General features: G+C 50.7%; 1 protein-coding gene across 6 annotated transcripts in view; it reads right to left on the reverse strand.

Annotated features, from left to right (window-relative positions):
• LOC139054232 (fibroblast growth factor 17-like) overlaps window positions 1-23,786 on the reverse strand; it is a 108,943-nt gene that overhangs the window by 41,957 nt on the left and 43,200 nt on the right. Inside the window, exons 2-3 of one of the 6 annotated variants that reach the window (XM_070530939.1) lie at window positions 18,665-18,767; window positions 17,564-17,609 (exon numbers count right to left, since the gene is read on the reverse strand). In XM_070530939.1, coding sequence (XP_070387040.1) covers window positions 17,564-17,566 — 3 coding nt within the window. In that variant the 5' untranslated portion in view covers window positions 17,567-17,609; window positions 18,665-18,767. Of the gene's footprint in view, window positions 1-8,310; window positions 8,420-17,563; window positions 17,610-17,757; window positions 18,023-18,664; window positions 18,768-23,786 lie in introns of those variants that run through there. The other 5 variants (XM_070530938.1, XM_070530941.1, XM_070530940.1 and 2 more) reach the window with 5 other exon arrangements.

The following is a 23,786-nucleotide window of genomic DNA, read 5'->3' on the forward strand; positions in this document are numbered from 1 at the left end:
TTCTCGCTCTCAACTGTAGGCGTGTTACTGCAGACGTCCATATGCAAATGTCATCGGCGTACATTGAAAGCCTGACTGTGGTTGGCACGTGCTCAAGGAGAGCAATTAGTGTTAGGTTAAATAACACAGGGCTAAGTACACCGCCCTGGGGGACGCCGCGGTAGCTGTAATGTAGAGAAGTATGGCCTCCCTCGGTGCTTACAAAGAAGGATCGCATGGATAGATAGCTCCGTATCCATTGAAACATCCGACCACCCACTCCTACCTCTGCGAGAGCAGAGAGGACGGCTTCATGCGTAACGTTGTCATACGCCCCTTTAACGTCGAGGAATAAAGAAGCGCAGAGACGCTTACGACATTTCTCATGTTGAACGTAGGTGACCAGGTCGATGACGTTATCGATCGATGATCGACCGCGTCGGAAGCCCGCCATGGCATCTGGGTAGGTGTTGTGGTACTCCAGGTACCACTCCAGCCGTCCTAGGACCATCCTCTCCATTACTTTGCCCACACAGCTCGCCAAAGCGATCGGGCGATAGGATGAGAGCTCCAACGGCGATTTGCCAGGCTTCAGCAGTGGAACAAGGCGACTTGTCTTCCAGGTTGTTGGTAGCGTGCCATTTCTCCAAGATTCATTGTACACCTCGAGGAGAACTCCTCTCGCTCGCTCCCCCAGGTGACACAGAGCTCGGTAGGAAATTCCGTCAGGTCCTGGCGCTGATGTGCGGCTACACAAAGCTAATGCTGCCTTAAGTTCGTGGACTGAAAATGGTAGATCCAACCGGTGATCACGTGGTGGCGGACAGCTGCTCGAAGGTGATAGAATGTTGGTAGCTGTGAGTTGGCCGGATAGTCTGGCGCAGAAATCCTCTGCCATGTCAATCTCCGATCTCTTTTGCGAGAGGGCAAGCGCTTTGAATGGGAATCGCTGTACGGGAAGTGTCCGGAGACCGCGCACCGTTTTCCATAGTTGAGATAAAGGCTTGCGTGGATCTAGCGACTCACAGAAGGCAGCCCAACGTTGCGAATCGAGCTTGTCTAACCGGCGCTGTATCTTCTTTTGCGTGCGCCTGGCGGTCCGTAGATCGTCCATTGTCTTCGTACGTCGGTATCTTCGTTCAGCACGTCGTCGGATTGCTCGAAGTCGTTCTAGTTCCACATCAAAGTCATTCAGTCTCGAAGAGCATGTGAGAGTACGCATAGTGTCTTGCACCGCACTCTTGATTGCCTCTTCCAAGTCGAAAGATGGATTGGCGTCGCAGTGTTCTTCCATAATAGATTGAAATTTAGCCCAGTCCACTCTTTGGATCGTATCCCTTATTTTGGAAGGGGACAATCCTCTGATCTTGATGTACGTGGGGATATGGTCACTTCCGTGCGTCTCTATGTCCGCAAACCACCCTGCGCGTCTGACTAGGCTTCTAGAGACGAAAGCCAAGTCAAGACAGCTGCTGTAAGTGGAGCCACGTAAGAACGTAGGACTTCCATCATTCAGCAGCCAAAGTTCATTACTGGAGGCGAAAGATACCAGAGATCTGCCTCTTCCGTTGATCATCGGACTTCCCCAGAGTGTATGGTGGGCGTTGAAATCTCCAATGATGACCCAGGGATGGGAGGTTGAGGAAAGGATGTCTTGTAGTCTTTTGTAATCAAATCGACTTGACGGAGATAGGTATGCGCCCACAAAAGTAAAGGCCAAGTTCTTTTTCCTTACGTTTAGGCATATATATTGGTTATTGTCATTAGGTGGGACAGGCTGAAGAGTGTAGGTGAGGTCACGGCGAATACACACCAAAACCTTACTGTTTTCAGAAACAGTTGACGACATGAATAATTCATATCCAGAAAGCCTGATTGTGTTCGATAAGTTCGGCTCGCAAATGACGATAATGGGAAACATATTGGCGTACACGAAGCGACGGAAATCCGAAAGGCGCGCTTTGAGTCCGCGCGCATTCCACTGGAAAACAGCTGCTTGTCGGACCTCTTCCCTAAAAGACCGTGGCTGTGGAGCCATGATCTACTCAAGGGTTGCCAGCACCGGACTCAGAGTGTCCAGTACTTGAAGCGCACTTCTGGCAGACGGTGTGTGCATGTTGCTTAGCAACACGCGAATGGCATTCATTAAAGGCCTAATAAGTGCTATCACTTGCTCATCTGTTTTCCGCGACTCCTCGGATACAGCACCTTGCTGTACAGGGGGCGGCTTCTTCTGCGGCTCTTCTGGCGGTCGTGTACGCGGAAGTGGCGGCCATTCCTTTGTGGAGAGAGATCTGGCAGTATTCTCCCTTCCAACATCGGTGTTCGGAGTGCTGGAAACTTCCGCTGATGATGATGCTTGACGCATGGACTTTTCCTGGAAGCTTGACGTTTTCCGTCGTGAAGACCTTCGACGGTGACGTCGTCTACGCCGTACTTTCACAGCGGCCTCTTTGTGGGTAGAATTGTCTCTCACCATTTGTTTAAGAATGGTGATCTCTTTCTTGATCTGGGGACAGTCTTTGGAAGAGGCGCAGTGATCACCCTGACAGTTAGGACACTTCAATGTGGTTGCGCTGCAGTTGTCTTCTGAGTGGGGTTCGGCACATCGAGGGCACACGGCCGAATTTCTGCAGACACCCTTCACATGGCCAATCTTCTGACAATTGTAGCATTGCATTGGTCTTGGGATAAATGGTCGAACCTGGTGGCGAAAGTGGCCGACCTTCACGTAGGGTGGAAGGCAGTCGCCTTTGAAGGTTATCCTCACACAACGTGTGTTGCCGAGGCGACCAACATGCACAATCACGTTGTGTTCGCTTGCTGGTTTTATGAGAATTGGCAGGTCTGCATTAGATATTTCATTGTCAATGTCATAGATGACTCCTGTTATTGTGGCACCATTCGTTGGCACGATGGATCGGACCTTGATGTTTCCCAGCTGCGTTACATGTTGTAGTATGGTCAGCGCACTCGGGTTCATCACATCGATTGTCAGGATGTTTCGCCTAGTATTTATGCTGACATCCTTGATCTCGTTTGGCACAGTGTTTTCGAGATACACAGAGAGGGCTTGCCTGTTGAGGACGCGCAGGTTGTCGGTAGCGTTCTGTGGCACAAACAGGATGGAGTGAGGCCATCGTTGAGGCGCTGTTTTCACAGTGTTCGAGCTGGATGCCGAAGATGAGTTGATAATTCTTCGCTTGGCCTTGCGGTATTGGACAAGTCGAAAGCTGTCTTCCGAGGACTCGTCACCTGATGCGGAGTACAGCTCTGTGTCCTCGCTACCACTCGACGTATTCCCTCGCTTCCTCGAACCGATGTCCGCGGGTGGACGGGAACCGAGAGGATCCTCGGGGTGTTGCACATCCATCACCGTGACGGAGGGGGCTGTAGACCCCACAGGTGCAGTGAGAAGTCCAGAAAAGCACAGAGACAGGCGAGATGTGTTCCACAATAGAAGCACTTCGTCTTCCTCCCTTCAGTATATCAAATTCCTTAAAGGGCAAGCTGGTGGACAGCGAAAGTGGTTGCATTGTCAATTATTCGCAGTATCTTCTTTGGAATGTTTAATGTTTAATGTTTTGACGAATACGTTTCGCTCACTGTTCCCCAAACAAAATAACAACAGTGTAAAATGAGAAAAGAAGAGAGTATTGCACTCGTATAATATTCATTTCACTTAACAATGATACCGGTTGCGGTTTAGAATACCAGTTACTTCTGCTATGCGAAAAGGAGTAGCCGTCACAATTATAAGGTCCCTATATCTTTTTCTTTTACTTTCATTTTAATAAAAATTAAAAAAAAATAATTATACGGCTCAATTTCATTAACAGTGGGCGAGACAAAAAGTCTTAGCCCAAATCCTTAGCTCGGAGCCTTGGCTCCGGGCTGAGGCGTATCATGCTCACCCACAGTCGAACAATTCAAGTCTCAGTCTTTCTGTAACCCATTTGTCCAGTTATATACGCCTTAGTATCATTAAAATGTTAGTCAGATTGTCATCCCATTATTGAACACCGAGTATACATTGCCACATTGATTAGCCGTATATCGTTGAGCCCCTAAGCAAACGTTACCGTGGAAGGATGCTTGTTTGCCCTAGGAGTGAAAAATGACAGCTTTAGTTCTAGTGGTGGTTTATCTGTAAGCAACCATAACCAGAGGGTTAGTGTATGTAACGGCGCTATGCGTAATGATGCCCTGCTCACCTATCACTCTCTTTCCGTCAACCGAATTTTACGACAATCATACCTCTAGAATGTTCACCTTTCGTTCGTTCGTGTCCTTTCAGTAACCACAGCTCGTGAATGCCAAAGGCGGTACGCGTTCCCACGTCGTCTCCTGCGTAGTTTACTGGGCTCACATTCTCGTTCGGTGTTACGAAGATCAGGGCAAAGCTAACGATCGTTGAATCGGTCGGCAATACAACCCCCATTGGTGGTACAAAGGGATCAGGTGCGGCCCAGGGACATCGCGCCAAAGAAAAATTAATGAAAGGCGATTTCGCCCGTTTCATCGCCGTTCCCCTGCGGCCGTGACTGTCAACCGGACACCTCGCGACGTCTGTCTGGACATGGCGGCGACGAGTCGGAGCGCAGACTGGAGATACGACTGGAAGCGGCGACCCCAGAGTCACGTTCGCGCCCGGGGACGCACCTGGCGCAGTCGGGGGACAATTACCTGCGGCGGCGTGCGAGTCAGCGCGAGACACCGGACACTGTTATGGCAGCCGTGCTTTCTTCCACGCGAAGGACCCTCCAAGGACGCGACGGGCGACCTTGCGCCAAGGATGCGGCAGTGTCGAGTTCGGCTGGTGTCGGCTCTCTCGCGCGTATGCCGCGAACGCCGGCGCGAGCGACACGCCGCTCACCCCACGGCGCGCGCGCGCGCGCACGCATTCTTGGCGCGGCGATCGCGCGCGGATTCCGCCGGCCGCGCGCAGTGTGCGTGGCACGGCGACGGTGAAAAACCTCAGGCGACGCGGTAGCTGCGCTCATTCACATTCCGTTCACAGCGCCGGCCAAAGGCGAGCGGCGGCGGAGACACGACTTCGCTGTTGGCCGTAAAGAGAAGCGCTAATTCGGCGCTTATCGCGCTGATTATGTCCGCGGCGATTTTGAAAACCCCGCTGACATTAAATGCTCCCGCGGATTGAGCTCCGCAATGTTTATACTGCCCTCGCTTCTCCTCCTCCCGGTGGCGGAAACAACCTTGGCAAACGACGGCGTGTGCTGCGGGAAAGCGCGTCGTCCGCAGGAAGGCATACCAGCGGTGACGTCCTGCCCGTCACAGCGCACGAAGAAAATAGAAAATGAAGGAGAGAGAGAGAAGATTCCGCGCGTGCGATAAAGCGAGGAATGACAATTATAGATGGACGTTGTAGATGATGCACAAAGGAGGCAGGAAAAGTACATACTGTGAGGTTTGTCAAGGACGTGTCCGAGTGCGATGGCGAAAAGAAAGAAGCCAATATCGGCGTGCCGGAGAAAGCAAGAAAATCCAAGCGTTAGCAGCAAGTGCCGCTCTGCTCCCTTCGCGCAGGCCGAAGATGAAGACGACGGGGAAAGAAGTTTTTTGAAAGATGGATTACTTGAGCAAAAGAAAGTGCACCGCGGCACGTCTCCCACTTGGAAGAGGAGGAGCACGACAGCGGGGGCAGGTGAAAAAGCCATAACTCGCTTTTTTATGATCTGCCCGAGTGGATGCACTTGCCTCGCCGCCCGTCGGGGCGGCCTGCCGTAAAGGGCACTGCCGCCAGGGCGGTGGAGAGTCTTACGTAAGGGTGGTTAGTGCAGCCGCCGCGGCAGCCGTCGCACGGTCGCCGCGGCGCGTAGTTATCCGTGCCGGCAGCGCGCGGCTTCGATACGGCGGGCGCCACATTGTCTGCGGCGGAACAAGCGCGCCGGCCCGGAGCGCGCGGCCCCCGCTCCGCGTTATCCGCACGGCCTGGCCGCTCTAGGTTTGCCCCCGTTTCGCTGCCTTTTCCCTCGCTCGCCGCTCGCAGAGCCTGGTTAATAGCGCCCACACACACACATAGCTCGGTTCCGCTGTACGCAACGCGCGCTCTTTTTTTTTTGTTTTTTCCCCCTCACCAAATTGTAATTTTATGGATGGCGACCCGGTCGTCCCGCCTGTGACGACCTACGCTCCGCCAGCGAGCATACGCTCTCTGTGTGCTACGGGCGTTCGTCGACAGCGTGCCCTTCTCAGTTGAACGGCCGATAAATAGGGGGAAACAAACAAAACAGACGGCTCTGGCGTCACCAACGCCAAGGGAAGGGAGCCAGCCACAACGCCCCGACTGGAAACGACGCCAAAAAGGCCGAGCTCGGCTTCATTTGCTTCTTTTGCGCGTGTCAGAACGTGTAAATAAGGGGGGAAAACGTGTTCGCTTTTCCGATGTTTGTTGTGGCGGGCATAGGTGTTGGCGCAAATGTCTAGCGTAGCAGGAAATCACGGTCGGACCTCTTTGCGTGTTGCATAAGTCGGGCCACTGCAAAGAAAATCACACTGCTGGATTCCAGCAGATGCGTGCCTGCGTTGTTCCTTTACAACAATTCAAAAACGCACATGTCCTGAGCTCCGTTGCCTCGACGATGTAAGGAATCACTAAAGACTCGTGATGGAGCTATCGAGACGCAAACGCTCCGGCTGCACGCTGTCGTTGACGGTCAAGTGAGTCTGGAGATAACCCTGTAGGGGAAATTCTGCAAGCGCATAGGCGTGCCTCACACGCATTATTGCTGGAACCATGACAACACATCTTCCTGGACAGAACTGGCAAATGCTATTTCTGCTACTAAAGGGAAGCAAGGCGGCTTCAACAATGGTTCTAAATGTAGACACAACGAGGAGAATGGTGAACGACTGGACTGGATAATGAGGACAAGAGAAATTAGAAAGACGGGGAGGCTAAACAGAACGGAAAATATGGTTTGCTATCTTACACTACGAGGCGGGGGAGTTAATAACGGAGAGACAGGGAGAGCGCAAGGACACAGTATTCCGAATATCAGCCTCCTTTTCATAAATTTCCACTATAGGAGTCGGTTCGAAAAAGAAATCAAACTACTTTAAGAAGGATTCCTCTGGTTTTCATTATTTATGCGACGTCTAAGCATGAAGCGAAAATGGCGGTGTGCCCAAAGGTGATTGGAAGGCCCTGCCAAGTAGATCCATGATAAGCCTTATAATACAGAACTCTGCATTTTTCATTTCTCTTATCTTTCTTTTTCTTTTGCGCTGTATCCCGTACAACAGAAGACATATAATTGACAGTCACCACCGTCATTCAGTGGCTGGGGAGTTAAACTGCATAGCATGAGGCCGTGGAGTTCGATTCCCGAGCGCAGCGGCTCCAAAGAAGTCTACGGAAATTAATCTAAAGCCCTCCACTACAGCGTCCCTCGTGGTCCCAGTGCTGCCTTAGGATCTTAAACCATGTCAACCATCGATCGATCGATCGATCAATCAATCAATCAATCAATCAATCAATCAATCAATCAATCAATCAATCAATCAATCAATCAATCGAACGAATGAACGAACGAACGAAGAGACAGACAGACATTTCCAAATCTTCCTTCCCAAATACTTTGACACCGGATCTTTTAGTAAGCGAATGAAGCTAGCGAGGCAATCAAAAGTAGGCAACTAGCGCCTTGCAACTTGCTGGCGTCCCAATTCGCGATGAAGGTCCCAATTCAGTCTACGACTCTGGCACCTCCTTCTGGATGTATCTATGTGTAATGACGGGATATAGAAAATAAACTTGATTCTGGACCAAATGCACGAACATCGTAAATCAAATAATACATGCGACATAGCAGGCACCTGCACTTACCAAAAGCTCGGTGCACGCATCACTTGCCGTCCACAGTTTGGACACGGCATTCTCAAACTGATAAGTAAAGAAAGGCGTGGGTTGACGGCGCGGCACTTTTTTGCATCACTGCCGACGCGTGGCTGTTCGCTGCGAAACGAAGACAAGGAAGGTCGGGCGGACGCTCAGCGCTTCTTTTCCAACATCCTTCGCGTCCTTGTTTGCTAGCGAGACAAGTGGTGACCGTGAAATCACGTGAAAGGTGAGAGCCTGCAGCTAAAGTTCCGCGAGGCCGCCTGCGGACCGCGCGGTTGAGACTCTTGACCTACAAGATCAGACGGGCGTCAAGTGCATCGCTCACTGTGGCTCCGCTGATAGCACCGTCGCTCGATCGAGCAATCAGTAGTACAAGCGAATTAAGCGGCTACCTATCCGCTTGCTACCAATGGCGTCAAGCAACTTGTTATGGGCTTACGAGCGGAACCAAGGCAAACGGAACTCACCATACGGCTGTCGGTCCTCCGAATACCATGCAATATACTTACCTGCCAGCATTGCAATCTAGACCACCTTTGTTTTATGTTATAGATATTTTTTGAAGAATAGCTTGTAGAGGACAGCACTGTTACGCCCCTTCCAGTGTATGACCTGAACAGACCATATACTAGCTAATATTTTTTTTCGCGGCTTGAATCAAAACTGAGGAACACAATCGATAACTCGCATAGCACAGCGCTATCGCAAAAGCGTGTTGAGAGCCGAGTCGTTTTGTCCGCACCTCCGATATCGGACGATGTCTGTACACAAAGGAAAGCAGGAGAAAGTCGCTCGTAACCTGCGGGCCCTGCGACACCTTGAAAAGCACGCACATCGCTATAGTGCGTCGCTCGAGTGTCTCGAATAACGTTCCGGGCCCTTGTCCTTGGAGGCACTCGTGGTTTCCTTAGGTGGTCTAATTAAGGGCGAAAAATGCCTAAGATATTTTGAGAAAGAATGGTGTGGTGTTTTCACGTGTTACCGCAGTCGGTGGACATTGACCGACGGTTTCAGTGTGTGTTCAGGGCGTGTTCGTACAAGTACTTGGTCCTTCTTTCGAATTATTTAACTGTTCAAAATGTAGTACTGTTCTTAAAACACTCTTTTCCGTCAGGACACGCTTCGTGTATATATGTTCGTGTTGACGCTGACTCGCTACGCGCCCGAGCGTATCGACCACGTCGGCTTCAACGGATGGCGTTCTACTTCAAAGCACGTGGTCCTGGGTTCGATTCTGGGCTGCACTCTCATTGGGGTGCTCGTGTACCGCGCTTTCGGTGCACATTAAGGGACCCCGGGTGGTCATAAGTATAATCCGGAGCCCTCCAGTACTCCATATCCCCCCCTGTGTTAAGATAGGACGTTAAAGACCGTCAATCAATCAATAGCCAGTTTTGAGCTCCTATACCGCCTCGCTTTTAGATCGACAAGACAGTCAAGAGCAAGGGGATGACCTGGTGATTCTCGGGGGTAGAGAAGCAAAATTGAAAGCGGCGGTGACCTGCAGCAAACGCCGGAGCAATTACGTCAAACGCGCGCTATCATCAACCGAACACACGTGTTACTGCGACGGTGTTCCGCAGAAGCCCATCCATCATACTTCGCGAAAGGAAAAGGAAAAACACGCGATAGAATACGAAGAAGAAAAAAATAAAGAGCCAGACACAGCGACGGGAGATGGAAAGGCGACCGTGCAGGCGTGGAAACATCGTTCTACGGGTGTCTCACACGCAGTTTGCTGCCAGGAGGCTTTCACTCGGGCAGGTTTCGCGAAGTCTTCAAGAAGCGGACTAACGACTCATCCATCAATTAAATAAGTTAGCGCACGACAGCTTGTTTACGCGCGCAGTCCCGACTCAAAGAGAGAGCAGAAGGCGATCGATGATACTGCTATATAGGAGTTTGGTGACACGAGCTTTTTACTGGCACGGCAGCTATCATGTTGGAAAGGTAGGTAGCAGCGATGTCGCCACCGAGCGTGGCAGGGTCACTTCTCCAGGGCTAAGGCCTTGCAACGATGCTAATGCAGCTTTTCTTTTCCATTCCTTTACACACGGGGGAGGTCATGGATGCTCCAGAAGGTGTGGCCGAGACTCAGAAAAAAAAAAAGAAAAAACGAAAAGGATAAGGTAAATAAAGAAAGAGAAGGCGCAGGCTGCAGAAAGCTTACCTGTAACCTTCCAGATAAGCTAAAGAGGTTAGCCGTAATTATCTCTTCGGAGCTGAAATGTTGAGATGTAGTAGTTTACAGCGACAGGTTTCTAATAATATTGCGACAGTGAAATAAAAAGGTGCGAGAATGACCATGGCCCGGAAGTAGACGCCGTACTGGAGGCCTCCCTCCCCTCTCTCTCTTTCTCCATCACACACACACACGGCTCCGCATTTCGTACTCCTTTTCCCTCTTTTTGTGCATGGTAAACATCAGTATTTAGGCGCAGTCATTTTTATTTCTCTATCTCTTACCTGTCACAGCATATGAGAGGCGTTCGGCTTTCGTCCGGCAAAATGTAAAGAGTGTATCGTTTTCGTCGCTGAACCTTGATATGAAGCGCGAACCAACAGGCGGAAAAACTGCGACATAACTTTTCGCTCCAGAACACTATCGCGCGTTAACGAAAGCAGCGAGCGTACTTTATCGCTGCGACGACAGTGTCACCGAGTGCGAGCGAGCAAAATCCAAGGCTTCGTGCAGCCACCCTTTGCGACCGTAAAGAGGCGCGTTTCGAAGGATGACAACAAAAGGTAGAAGAGCGAGCATTCGGGTTGTATGGGGGTTCGCGACTTGAAGAGCAGATAAACAGCACGGGATGGCAGGGCGTGAAGTGACAAACAGAAGGAAATGCTGGCACCGGTTAAGTCACCACATAATGTGACATCACCTTGGAAACAACACTGCACGCTTTGTGTCTGCATTATGAAAATACCAAACGTAACGAGAGAGAAACTTGCCCGAGTTATGCTTACATCGATCACTGGAGGTGAAAAATTTTGTTGCTGTTGAAGTTAGTTCCGTTTGCTCGCTTGTTCGTTTGTACTGCGATGAGTATTAGCGTTGTAAAGGATTAGCGAAACGAGCTAAGACATTATTATTTGTCATTCGCAGCAGCCAAGCGGATACACTGTATATAGAAAAAGAGTATGGACAGCGCGTTTTTAAAATTTCAGAAATAAACACGCTCACGGTGACGCTGCATCCATTTTTTTTTCTTGGCACTTAACAAGCAAAGGCCAACGACTGCCACGTCTTCTCCACTTGTGAGAAATTCTTTGAGAGCAACAAGTAAAGCAACGAACAGCCGAACACGTGCTCGCGCACACGGCTGGCGCGGCGGGGCAAACGACCGGAGAAGGCGGCCGTCCTGCGCGCGCTCACCGTCGGCGCCGCAGGTTGCCCGGACAGCACGCGTCAGTAGGCGCGAACATCTACGCCAACGCGTGCGCACGGACCCCTCTGCCCTTCCCCCGTCCGCCGCGCCCTTCGCTCTCGCACACCTTCCGCAGTGTGCTGTTGCTGGATGCATTGCATGGCCCGGCCAAAGTCCGTGTTGCGACTGGTGCCGAGCATATAGGCGCCGGCGCCGTCAAGACGTTGCCAGCCGGCGTTGACGCAGGTTCGCGGTCGCCGGCCGTTACCGTCAACGAAAATGCGGCTTTTGCCTTGGCACTCGGCGACGGCGAATTGTAAGCGCGGTGAACGGACGCCCGCGCCTCGTGCCGGGAATGCGTGCGACCGGCCAGAGTAGCAGCGACAGGCACGACCGTTTCTTGGGCTCCGGATTAGACGCGGATGAAGGCAGGAATGAGGTGCAGAGGCGAGGACTTCAAGCTCCCTCACCGCACTTGTGATTTTAAGCGAAGAATCTCGTATCTGTAATGGCCACGTATTTCTCTTTAGACTGCGCGGAGTACAGACGGGCAGAAAAGCATCAGCCCGCTGCCTTACGTAAATGATACAGCGTCGAAAATGTTCGTGCCGATCTGTGCTTTGCCGCTCAGGCGCTAGTCGACAGATTCATGAGATTGGCACATTCATAAACGTATGAGCGCTTATTCTTCACAACGGTAAATGCATATTATCTCTTGGAGTCCTGACGCGAACGACATACTGCTCAAATGAATGTCAACGTTCCGAGTTGGCTGCCCCGAGGTGTGTGCACAATCCAATTACTTCGCACAAGGTGAGAGAGAGCGAGAGAAATAAAAGCAAAGGATGCGCTGCAAAGTGAGCCTTCTCTGATGGCCGTTTATTCTCCCCGCCCTTCCTCCATAGATGGCAGCCACTTGGCGTGCGACGAAGCCACTTGCAAAACCGCGTCGAAAGCCGCCGGCGTCCGACCGTGAAGCCGTCAATGCCGAGTGGACGGCGCTCCTCTTGCGGTCGCCTTCAGCGGGCGCTCCTCGGAAAGAAAACAGCGCCATCATCGGAGAGTAGTCTCGGCTGCCTTTCTGCATTTCTTTTTTTTCTGAACTTTGCTTTTGACCCACTTAGCGGAACCACGTCCCGAAAGGTTTGTTGACAGTGAACGCGGAATGAACTTCACCGCGGCTCCTAAAAGAGAAGGAGAAGAGAGAGAAGCGTATTTACTGGCTCACGTGCTTCGGGGAAGTATAGAACATACTTGGCTCTACGTTTCCCCTGTGGCTCAGACATAACATGCAATGGTGAAAAGAGCGGTGTCTTAAGAAGGCCACAGCGACAAGGTTTTAAAAATCAGGATATAACAAAACAAGTTATATAACAAAAAAGAAAGGAAGAAAAGCGTCTTAAATCCGTAATTTGTACACGCACGCAGCCTAATGGTGACAACGAAGCAATCCCTAATTGCTCGAGTTTTGCAATAATGAGGTTTACATATCTGCGCTACTTGCGGTTCTATGAGCTTAGCACAATGTAAAAAAAAATATGACACATTTAACGCGAAAGCGTAAGTATGATGTTATATATATGCAACGAGAGTGCGTCGCTGTGAAGTACCAGCGTTCAGGCTAGACTAACAAGCAAATGCGACGTCACGGCCTACGTCGATGCAATGCGCGAAGCCTATAAAAAGGATAGTAATAAATCAAAGTTCATTGAGCCGTGATTTGCTACCTTTGAAACCAGAATGTGTCGAACGACGTGCAGATCGCTTTAAAACCTTATTCCAGTACCTCAAGAAAGACGCAGCTGCTGCTGACTGAGCATGTCCGATGCTGGCCGAACAGAACTGTTTACATTATTTCACGACCCTGACTGCAAAAGCCGCACATTAAATGCACTAGCGGGAACCGCAATCGGTCAATTATCGAACACAGTGAGTACGACCATAGAAGGGGCGCTGAAGTGAAACAGACGCAGACGGGGAGCCAGACAAAGAGCCACCAACGGAGCAGCACCCCGTGCACAATAGAAATCCGAAGGCGTTCGAAGGCTGTTTGTCCTGCGAGAAAGCTTCAACAGCCGAACCAGCACCTGAGCGAAGTGCTCTAGCTCGTTAATTGGAAGTTTCTCCACGCGGCCGCAGCGGTAGAAGGCACCACAGGCATTACGCGCTAGCGACCTTCTGTGGTCGCGCACCTTGACATTTCCTCGGGCCGGCAGCACAAACCGGGGCCGTCCATGGCCGTAAGGTCCGAAGGCCGGGATTGGCATTTTCGGAGCTTTAAAAAAAAAGGACAGCTCAGCGCCTTCTCAGGTGAAGCGGCAGGCCCTTCACGCACGCACCACCGAAGGACTCGGGAAGAGGGCTGATGGGTCGCGGAAAGCGCCAGAGGCTGCGTCCCTTTGCCGCCGCCGCGGCCTTGGGGGCGCTGGGGTCCCGCCACAACAGCCCCGCTAGCGACGACTATGGGTTTAACCCGTCCACAATGAGCGGCGCCGTCAAGTGATTTATTGCCGAGGCGGAATACCTCGTAGGCTCAACTTTCGCGCTTTCCGTCGAAACAACAGTGCGACGACGAGGGACCGCGAGGGCTGCGCTGACAAAGAGCGGCCGCCGTGCCAGGTGAAGCGCCTTCGGGAGGACCGCGCGCGCGCCTTGAACTCTGGCCAACGACGGACAGACTTGCGGCCGTCCATCTTTGCCCGCGCGACAGCCCGACGTGCGCGCGGCGCTTGTGACACTCGCAGTCGCGCACCTAGTGTCACGCTTCTGCAGAGTTTTTCGTGCACTGTGCCCCCAACATGCGAAGCGGAGAAGCCTCCGTCTCTGAAAATGCGCCGAACAACGGTTAGCAAGACAAGAAAGGCGAGTTCACTGTAAAACTACACAGCAAGCCTTCAGTCATGGTGTAAAATATCAGTGTGCAGTTATAGTGGTAGCCTTCTCGACCTGCAAAGTGACCTATTAAATTAGACGCGTCACGCCTTTACAGAGCAGAAAGATTTTCAATATGCATTGTGTATTACTGGTTGGTTTGTTAGCTTTTTTTTTTCTCTCGCTTGCCTGGACAGTGACGAAATCTGTACCGCTCCTTGACCTTCTTTTTTTGTAGTATTTCTTACCGCTAACCGATGTGTCACCACGTGCAATTGATATCACTGCCATTGTGACATAAATTATGACAACAGTGTTATACCGGGCGCACGTTGTTTCAATTACCAGCGAGTAAAGGGGACTGCAGTCAGACTAATGCAAGAACTGGTAGTTCAAACATCGGGCGCCGGCAAGCGACTTGTTAACATTAAGGCGTCTCTGCTCCGTCACAATACGTTCGATGGAACCTCAGCGCACTGACTACAAGCCTGAACGCGCGTTCGTGATGTCGCACACAATCGTATCATCCTCAGAATCGTGGCCGGCTTACAGAGAGTCGCGGCCGGACAGACGTTCCCTGCCTGTACCTGCGATAACTGCGACGGCGGCTGTACGACCGTTTACGTGTATACGTGTCATAAACTATACATGCCATGAGCGAACTGTAATGTGGAATTAGCAGCAATGAAAGGCAAGGAACCAGGCGACATCAATAGTGGATCGACATACATACCTCGTGGATTGTTGCAGGAGAAAACAGGCGCGAGCCCCGACCAAAGGCGATAAAAGATTTAATGCCGTTTCGCGTGTCCCAACTGAAGAAAAGTGACTAACATCACGCCTGCGTCTGACAAAAGCCGCACATTCAGGACGATGTATCCACTGCCTCATGTACTGAAGCGCGCACTTACAACACGCTGCGTCTTTTACATGGTTCTATTGGCTTTCATGTGAGCAAGGCTCCTTTGTGGTAGCCGTAACGTCATTAAACCTTTTACGGTGCTTTTTGGGTGCGCGCTTCTGCTTTCTTCTACAACGCGCCTCTTACCGGTCAGACAGGTTGACGTTAAACTTTGGATTACACCTCGTAAATTATTATTGAATGATGTCTCGCTGACAGCTGTGCTCGGTGACCGGGTAATGCTGAGGTACTGTGTTTACAATCACTCCTCTATAAAATCTGGGCTGGCAATTGTTGTTTCTGAGTTTTTCGGTTTGACGTGGTCTCAGCCTTTGTAATCTCAAGCAGCTCGCAAAAGGTCGACAGACAAGGCAGAGTATGCATGGAAAAGGCAGGCATGCGGGCCGACAAAATCTCTGACAGCGGCCAGGGAAATCCCCGGCTCCTTTCCGGGTTTTTTGCATCATCGGCGCTCACCGCGGGAGGCCCAGGTCGCCGTTAAAGCGCCGCACTCGGAAGTATGCAGCGGTGAGCCTGTTCCCCCTTTACCATGGACCAATTACCGCTTCTTTCCGCCTGCCCGAAGTGATGTGCCCCTACTCATCAGGCCACGAACCGGCCATGGGCTACCTGACCGCTGAACGAGGGAGGGGGGTTGAAGATTTCGGCACCACGTATCGTGGGCTGGCGGTCCAGCAACACGGTCTGCAGCACTGGCGCCAGGACAAGTAAATTAAGCGGTTACGGGCCCGAAAACGCCACCCAGAATGCGTCTGCTCGGTTCTGGATGAATATGACTGGGGAAAAGAAAAACGACGAGTACAACGAATGAGGGCGGAACACACAGGACGTCCCTCAGGAGCATCGTTGACCTGGAGCTGTTGGAGCTGTGTAGCGTCAAGTTGCCCAGCCGGTGTCCCTGCTACGTCAATACCACATCAACTCGGCGAACGAGTGTCATGACAACGTTTCGTGACCGTTCAGTCGTAGTGGTACACTCCACTGTGCACTAGCGTCTTTTTTAGCCCTACAACAAGCCATACTATACTGCTCCTACATGAGAAACACAGCGGACGCCTTCACATTTAAACCGATGGTTCAGCTTCTTCTGCAAGCTCAGCAGGAGCAGTGGTTATTCCCGCGCCGTCCGTCACCATAAAATTCAAGACATTGCATTTTCCATCGTCGACGGCTGCAGAACTATCCGACCTACGTGCTGCTCTATAATTCGTAATTGAAGAACCATCACAGACATGGTCAACCTTCTCTGACTCCAAGACAGCTCTCCAGTGCATTATATCGCTTTTTCGTCGTGGACCGACTGAACAATTAGCCGCTGACATAAGACTTCTTCATCATCACGCAATAGAGAAAGAAACACAACATAGTTTAACGTGAACTTACACTTGCACAGGGGAACTCGACGGAATTTATTAACGCTCGTCTCCACAACTTGGATCCGAATCTACGGCTACGTCTTCCGTCAGAACTATCTATAGATAGTTCTCTATAGAACTATCTATCTCTATATCTATAGATCTTTCCTTTTTTTTTGTAATATCTCTTTTCTATTGTCCTTTATTCCCCTTACACCCCTTCCCCAGCACAGGGTAGACAGCCAGTCTGAGAACTGGCTAACCTCCCTGTCTTTCCGTCTATTCCTGCGTCCTCCAGCTCCACTATGCACATTTCAATGTTTCTAGGTATTGCATGTACGCTCGATCGTGTTGACTCACAAAACGATTGTGCCTCTGCTGATCACAAACTGGCAGCGGCGTCGACCCCAATAAGGCCTGCTGTAGAGGAGGGCATGCGGGTGAAAGTCTATCCTCCTCGGAATTTTCGAGCAAGTCTAATGTATGCATTTGTACTGAGTGCAGGTCGTGACGCGCTCGACTTCCCCCGCTCCTCACTGAACAAGTTTAAATGCAACTTTAAATTGGTGCACTGCCCGCCAAGAGCGCTGCACACGCGTGAGTCACCACGGCATGAAGAGGCACAAGCGGGCTCGTGTTCCATAATTTCTTTTACAGAGCCGTTACGCATACTACCACCGCCAGCAGCGCTGTATGTGAAGCAAGTACGACTTATAAAAAGCGGCAGCTTTACCCCTAGTGCTTGCATCGAACCTTCCGGGTTGCGCATGCCTTTTGGCGGGAGAAACGGCGTCTACGCAATGGAGGTGCCCCCTCTCCCCCCTCCCTCGCCCTTTCCGTCTGCAAGCCCCTGTCCCGCTAACTGGACATCACCATTTTCCCCTCAGCAAACGTCTCGCATCGCACTCGCTGAGCGCCCACTTTTCGAGTTCGAGCGCAATGTATTGTAATGTAGGCGCTATTTTCTTCCACGCATGTGCGCAGAGATTGCGCAGGGCACGAAATTAATTGCAGGCAGCGACCTGCTTAGCTTTATGGCGGCAAAACACACAGCCTTCCTCGGCCGCAATGCCAAATGCTGATTAGCACTCGCCGATAACGCCACACCTCACCGGTGCAGCGGAAGAAATAAAAGAGAAAAAGAAGCGAACGAACAGAAGGAAAGGCAACAGCACAGGAGTCAGGCAACATAGGTTACGCTTACCATTACAAGACTGACGAGCAGCGTTAAAGTGATCGGTACCACGAACCTGAAAAAGAAGAAAGAAAAGATCAACAACATTGTAACCACAGAGCAGTGAAAACACGGGCAGTTTTTCGCTACAGCGAACGATACGTGCGGATACACGGATAAAAAGGCTGCGGGAATGGAAATCGCAGGGAGTTGGCGCTACGCGCCGTGAATGCCAAACACGCTGTCCGGATCAGTAAACGTTACGGCTTCTCGCTTCCTTACCCGTGATAAATTGCCCCAACAGCCACAGAACACACCTCGCACGTTCCATTTCCGTATTGCCAATATTGCGTCACACTCAGTACGAGTAAAGAACGCGTATAATCAAGTGCGTTCGCCAAGTGCCCGCGGCATCATTTGCACGCGAGAGAGCGCCGAAGCGCTGCTGCGCTGATTTTCTTTGAGCCGAATCTTGGTGACCGCCTCCGTGCGCTGGATAGCTTGAAAACACATTCCCCGCAAAACGCCGCCTTGTGGCAGACATAATGGGCAAAAAAAAAAAAAAAAGAGTCGAGAACAAATTAACTTCTGGCATGCTGCAGCCGCTTAAGGGAGGCGGAACGAAATTAACAGAAAGTGCTAGCTGAAAAGCGCAAAGGAAAAAAAAACGCATTAAGCGCTTCGCTGAGAGCTCGGCGAGTTGTGCGCTGCCGCATTCACTCGAAGAGATGCTGGTGCAGCGTCTCTTCACAAAAACGGGCGAAAAAAAAAAAGAAAGGTTTCAAAGCAAAAAAAATAAGGAATTCGACTTGTTTCGCGAGAAGTACGCGGCCTTAGTTTGCGTTCACTTTTTGGTCAATGTATGCGTAGGTATATTTGAATAGAGGCAAAAAAAAAAGAAAATCGTAGAAAGAAGAAAATCAGTCAAGGTGTGCCCCGAAACCACTCTCCCAGTTTGCTAAACTAAACACGAGGCGAAACGGCATAGGCCGCATGAAGTGCAAATGCGAGATTGAATGGCGCGAAACATAATTCCCCCTGACATGAGCTAGCGAAATTTGTTTGCATAGAAAAACGGAAAGGGCAAAAAAAGTAAGGAATAAACGAAAAACTACAGCGGGTGCTATATACCTTGACGGATGCTATTCACGTTGCCGGAATCGCTGATGGAGGCAGAATATTTGTCCAAACCTCATCTCTCGTCCGTGTTCTTTGAAGTGCACACGGAAGGGCGCTGCGCAGCCAAGGTGAAAAGCGACGCGTCATTCAAATACGAATGCAGCCCTCTGATGCTTTCGGACCATTGTGCTTTCGCTTTGGAATACCACATTCGCTTAGACAGCTTTGCATGCGAATCGACGATTACCAATGCACCATAGTACGTAAGCGTGGCTGGTAATTGCGCGTAAAAGCCGCAGGCGCACAAATCCCCATTTGGCTACGCCTCATCTTTTGAGACGTTACGACAAGCGGCTGGTGGCGATGGCGCTTGCCTTGTGACGTCATCACTAGACATATGAATTGAGAAATACGGGCAGAGTGAAGGAAAACAAAAACAGGAAAGCAACATTGACTGAGACGGAGCAACGCCGATCATCTTTTGAAGTACAGCGCAAACTATATAACTATCATTATGTAATGTAGTGCAACGCGCTACGTTACAGCCTAAACTGCAGGTCAGTGCATGTCACGTATATAAACTAGAAAGCAGAGCACAAGGTGCCGCAATTTTTCTTTCGTTAAGAAGTTCACGCAAAAGAAGAAGACGACGACGACGACGACGACAACAACAACAACACGCGGACGGAATTTGCATATTTCCAAGTACGACCGTACTTTCACGCAGAAAACAAAATACCGCAGAGTGACGGTAGAGCGCTCCTACTTAATACAGCGCGAGAGGCAGTCAAAGGCGACCATAAAAACAGAGGTACACGCGCGAAATGCTTGGAACGACCGCCACAGTCCGGTTTTGGCGACATGCACAAATTCAAGTTATGCAAGAACAAAGGCTCTCACCGAAACTTTGCACGCGACTTGCATGTGAACGAAAAACAGCGTACATGTATTCTCTTATCAACACATCCTGTCCATGTGCCCCTAATGTTTTCTTGAAAACGCACCCGTTTATCGTCACTGTACACTGCATTTCCTTGACACACATGATAACCAAACTAAGAGCCTCGTAGTCAGGTGGGACTGTCGCACGCTTAGAACTATCGACCAGCGAAATTAATGCCCCTGTTCACGATAATGTTGTCGACAAGGAGGTTGCGATGCAGGCAAAGCACTGCAGAAAAGCCACCGTTTTGTGACAATGAACGGTTGTTCTTGCTTGACCGACGCCCTCTTTAGAAGTGCCCACGGGTACTGTGGCAAAACTTCGAACTTGGGCCTCGCATATCGCCATGGCCTCGTATATCGCAGCTACAAAAGGCCACAAAAGCGCTGCTGCGATATTTGAAAGATACAGGATTGAGTCAGCGTCTGTGTTCCGGACTGAGTGACTGAACGATATCCCCGGTGGACTTTCTCTTCTTTCTTTAACCTTTTCGTCCCCGTTTCCCTTTCCCCAGTGTAGGGTAGCCAACCGGGCTCAGTCCTGGTTAACCTCCCTACCTTTCATTTATCATTTGCTCTCTCTCTCTCTCTCTCTCGAACTGTGTCAGAAACGCAGCGCGGACAACAAGTCACGCTTCTCCGGAGAGAGATATATAGGTCGACCAGCTCTCCGTGTACACTTGCTTTTGAACAATCGCTTAGACACCCGCTACGGTAGCTCAGCGGCTTCGGCGTTGCGCTGCTAAGCACGAGGTCGCGGGTGCAATCCCAGTCGCATTCCGATGCGATCGAAGTGCCGAAATGAGAGGCGTGCGTTTCAACCAAAGTCGACGCGAAAGAAGACAAGGTCGACGAATTTACACGTACTGCAATTCGGAGCAATAAATATGGTGCATGATATTTCTGCGTAATTTTCTTCCTTCCTTACTCAAACCATACATATTTTTCCGGACCCTCAGTTTCTTTATTCATGCCATCAAATTTTACCATTCGCTTTTTTTTTTCCCAACGCGGATGTAGGTCGACACTGTCTTCTTTCGTGTCGACTTTGGCTAAAATGCTTATTTTTTTTTCTTTCTTTTTTAAGTGAGGAGGCCAGGTGGGCCAATCCAGGAGATAGTGCAGTCTATGGTTCAATATGATTATTTTTTTACTATATTGGTTCTAATTACGTCCACGTTTTTTCATTTTACATACTCTGCTACTAATTATAGCTTTTTGTTTTGTTGGTACCTACATTTTCATATTTTTGCGACTCGCTACGACGCTCTGGATGTACGAAAGGGCCGTTTTCTGCCCAAAAGGCCAGATCCCACGCATAGGCCGAGCCCGTGTGAATTCGCCAAAGAAGATCTTGTCTTCAAAACGGCCGTGTAGCGTGCATTGGGTGCACGTTAAGGAATACGAAATGGTTAAAAATAAACCGGAGTCCCAAACTACGGCTTGTCTCATAATTATATCGCGATTTTGGCACGTAACACACGTGAATTTAATTCAGAAGCCGATTATTCGTGTTGCGGAATTCCTTGCCCTGAAGTTTCGTGTGTAAGCTCCGGACACCGCGGGCCTAGTTGAATAGGCCGCTGCGATTTCCGCCATTGCTTCAGCGCTTGCGTCGTTAGTTCACCAAAGCGAGCGAGCACAGTCTCGCAGGGATTCCGGCTTCTCCCGGGCAAAAAGTTGCCGACGGCACGTCTGGAGGAAGCGCGCAGGCTCAGTAACAGCAAGGGCTCGGGAACGGTCGCCGTGATGAAGCGCAAACGGGCTTTCCCACAGAGCGCAGCCGTTGCACAACGTGACCGCGCCGAGGAAGGCGAAGCCAGCACGCAATCCCTTCGTGGCTCCCGCGGGGAGAGGAATGGTTGACTCTTCCATCACACGCCGCGGAAGCCGTCAGCAGAGTAGATCCAATTTAGGGCCGAAGGATCGATCGGCGCGACTAATTCTCTTCTTAGCGGGCGTAATTGCATCTGCCCACCCCTGTACGCAAACAATCGCGCCGGTCAGCTTTGCGCGCTATTTATAACCCGGCCCTTGCCCCCCATTGCAACACCCCCTCGCCCACCCGGCCTGTTTCTTCCGGAATGTTGTCACCGCGCGAAAGTGGCTCGGTCGAGGCAATCGCAGCAAGCCGGTCGTACACAAGCGCAAATTCCTAATGGCGTCGCGCTCCTCTCATTGTTCGCCGGAATTGGCAAATCTCGACGGCGAGGCAGGCCAGGTTTTTCCTCTTCTTCATTTTTTTTTCTTGTCCGGAGAAGCCCTTCTCATTCTTCGAGTCGAGATTGGAATGCTAAGGAATGTGGCGATAAGGACGATCTACTTTCCCGAGACGCCAGACATCACGAGGCGAGAGAGAGGCGCGCAAGATAGGCCCACGTACCGGCGCGAGCCTAAACAAGCATGCGCTCGGCGGTGGACCCGCCGTTTGCCTCGGGGCTGACTCCTCGGCCCCGGAAGCTCGCAGGGGTCCTGAATGGAGCTGCCCGGAAATATTACGCGCAAGAAGTAAAAATAAACACAGCTGACAACCAACATTCTTTAAAAGGCCTACGAGTTGATAAAGGCTCAGTGGACAGTACGGATGTCAAACTCGTATATAGAGGAGCTGAACGCAAGCGCATTAAAAAAATAGCCATCAAACCATTCGCGTTCACGTTAACGTGAAAACCATATGAATGCTTAAAACAAGTGCATCGGAATCAATATTATTTCCATATCCCTGTCAGAACAAAGCTCCAGGCCAGTGCTCCTAATGTAACTTCGCGCAGAAGACGATAGCATAATGTCTGCAATGCTCAAGTTCCTAAAGTTTACTGGCATACATAAACAGACTTCGGGAACGCTGCCTGCTGGATGGTGCACGCCGTCTTACTTCTTCTGTGCTCCCCTCTCTCTCTTCATTTCTAACCCTGTGGCTCTACACCCGTGCTGCGAATAGACAACCAGAAGCACCTCTGGTTAATCTCCCTGCCTTTGTGTACATCCTTCCTCTTGCTCACATTGCGACGTGCATGAACTATGAACCTCTAGCAAGGCTACAAAGAAAGACGGAAGACGAATAATGGGCCTTGGTGCAACTATCGCTTGATAGTGTCCCGATGTATAATCGGGAGTCCACAGCACTGATCCCCGAACAACAAGGAACGCTCGAAAAGGAGTAGGCGATCTGATACTCATTACCTTATTAGAACGCTATGCGACACGCACAATGTTAGCACACATTCGTTAAGTGGGGTTAAATTTTAATGTTAACAGAATGACTATAATAAATTAAAGAATCTCTTCCCATGCCACCGAGTACAACGGGAATGTAGACATATAGTATGAACTAAAATTTTTATTTTTCAACGGCCTCGGCGATTCAGTGTTAACTAATTTTCGCTATACGGCAGTGTATCGCTTGCAAGAGGTCGCCGGCTTCGTTTCCGGCCATGACGTCCGCATTCCGCTATGGGTAGAATGCAAAAGCCCTCGAGTATGCCGTGTTTTGAGTACACGTGCAGGAACCTCAAGTGTTGAAAGTTCATCGCTCCACTGCGGCCTCTATCGTGGCCCCGGGGTTTTTTTGGGATGCCTCTCCACTCATTAAATATTATTCGCTCTCTACATTTACTCAATAAATGCGGCTGGGCAACACGCGGCCACTGGTTGGCGCCTTCTTATCGCCAACGCACGGGCGTCACACGCAGTTCACGTGGTTGCGTACCGATCAGTACATAAATGATTTTGCCGATAATCTATCGGCAAAATCAAAAGACAAGAAGGAAAAGAAGCCGCAGCTCGGCTTTTCAAAAAAAGTGGTTACGCAAGGGAATGTCTCTCCTCAACAGCGCACCCTCACCGACAGCGGAGAAGGTTACCAGCTCCGCGTTGCGCTATCGCACGCAGATACAAGCTGCGGACTTTGCACAGCGAGCTGTTATTTGCCTCGCAGCTGCAAAGCTCCGGCGGCCTTCATTCGCACGTTGTACGACGCCAAGTTCACCGGCAGCGCACCCGCCCGAAGGCGCGCCGAACGCAGTGAGCGCGACGCGTGCACAATGTGCGCCATCGCACGAAGAAAGGTTTTCGTCGCCTGACCGTCGGCGACAGTGTATGCGCCATCGCTCGTCCCGACGAGTGCTGCAATGTTTTGCAGCGCGGCGCGGTCGGTGAGCGAACGGAAATGTCGGAATCGATGGCGAAAGCA

This window comes from Dermacentor albipictus, chromosome 1, assembly GCF_038994185.2.
Source record: "Dermacentor albipictus isolate Rhodes 1998 colony chromosome 1, USDA_Dalb.pri_finalv2, whole genome shotgun sequence".
NCBI classification, from domain to species: domain Eukaryota; kingdom Metazoa; phylum Arthropoda; class Arachnida; order Ixodida; family Ixodidae; genus Dermacentor; species Dermacentor albipictus.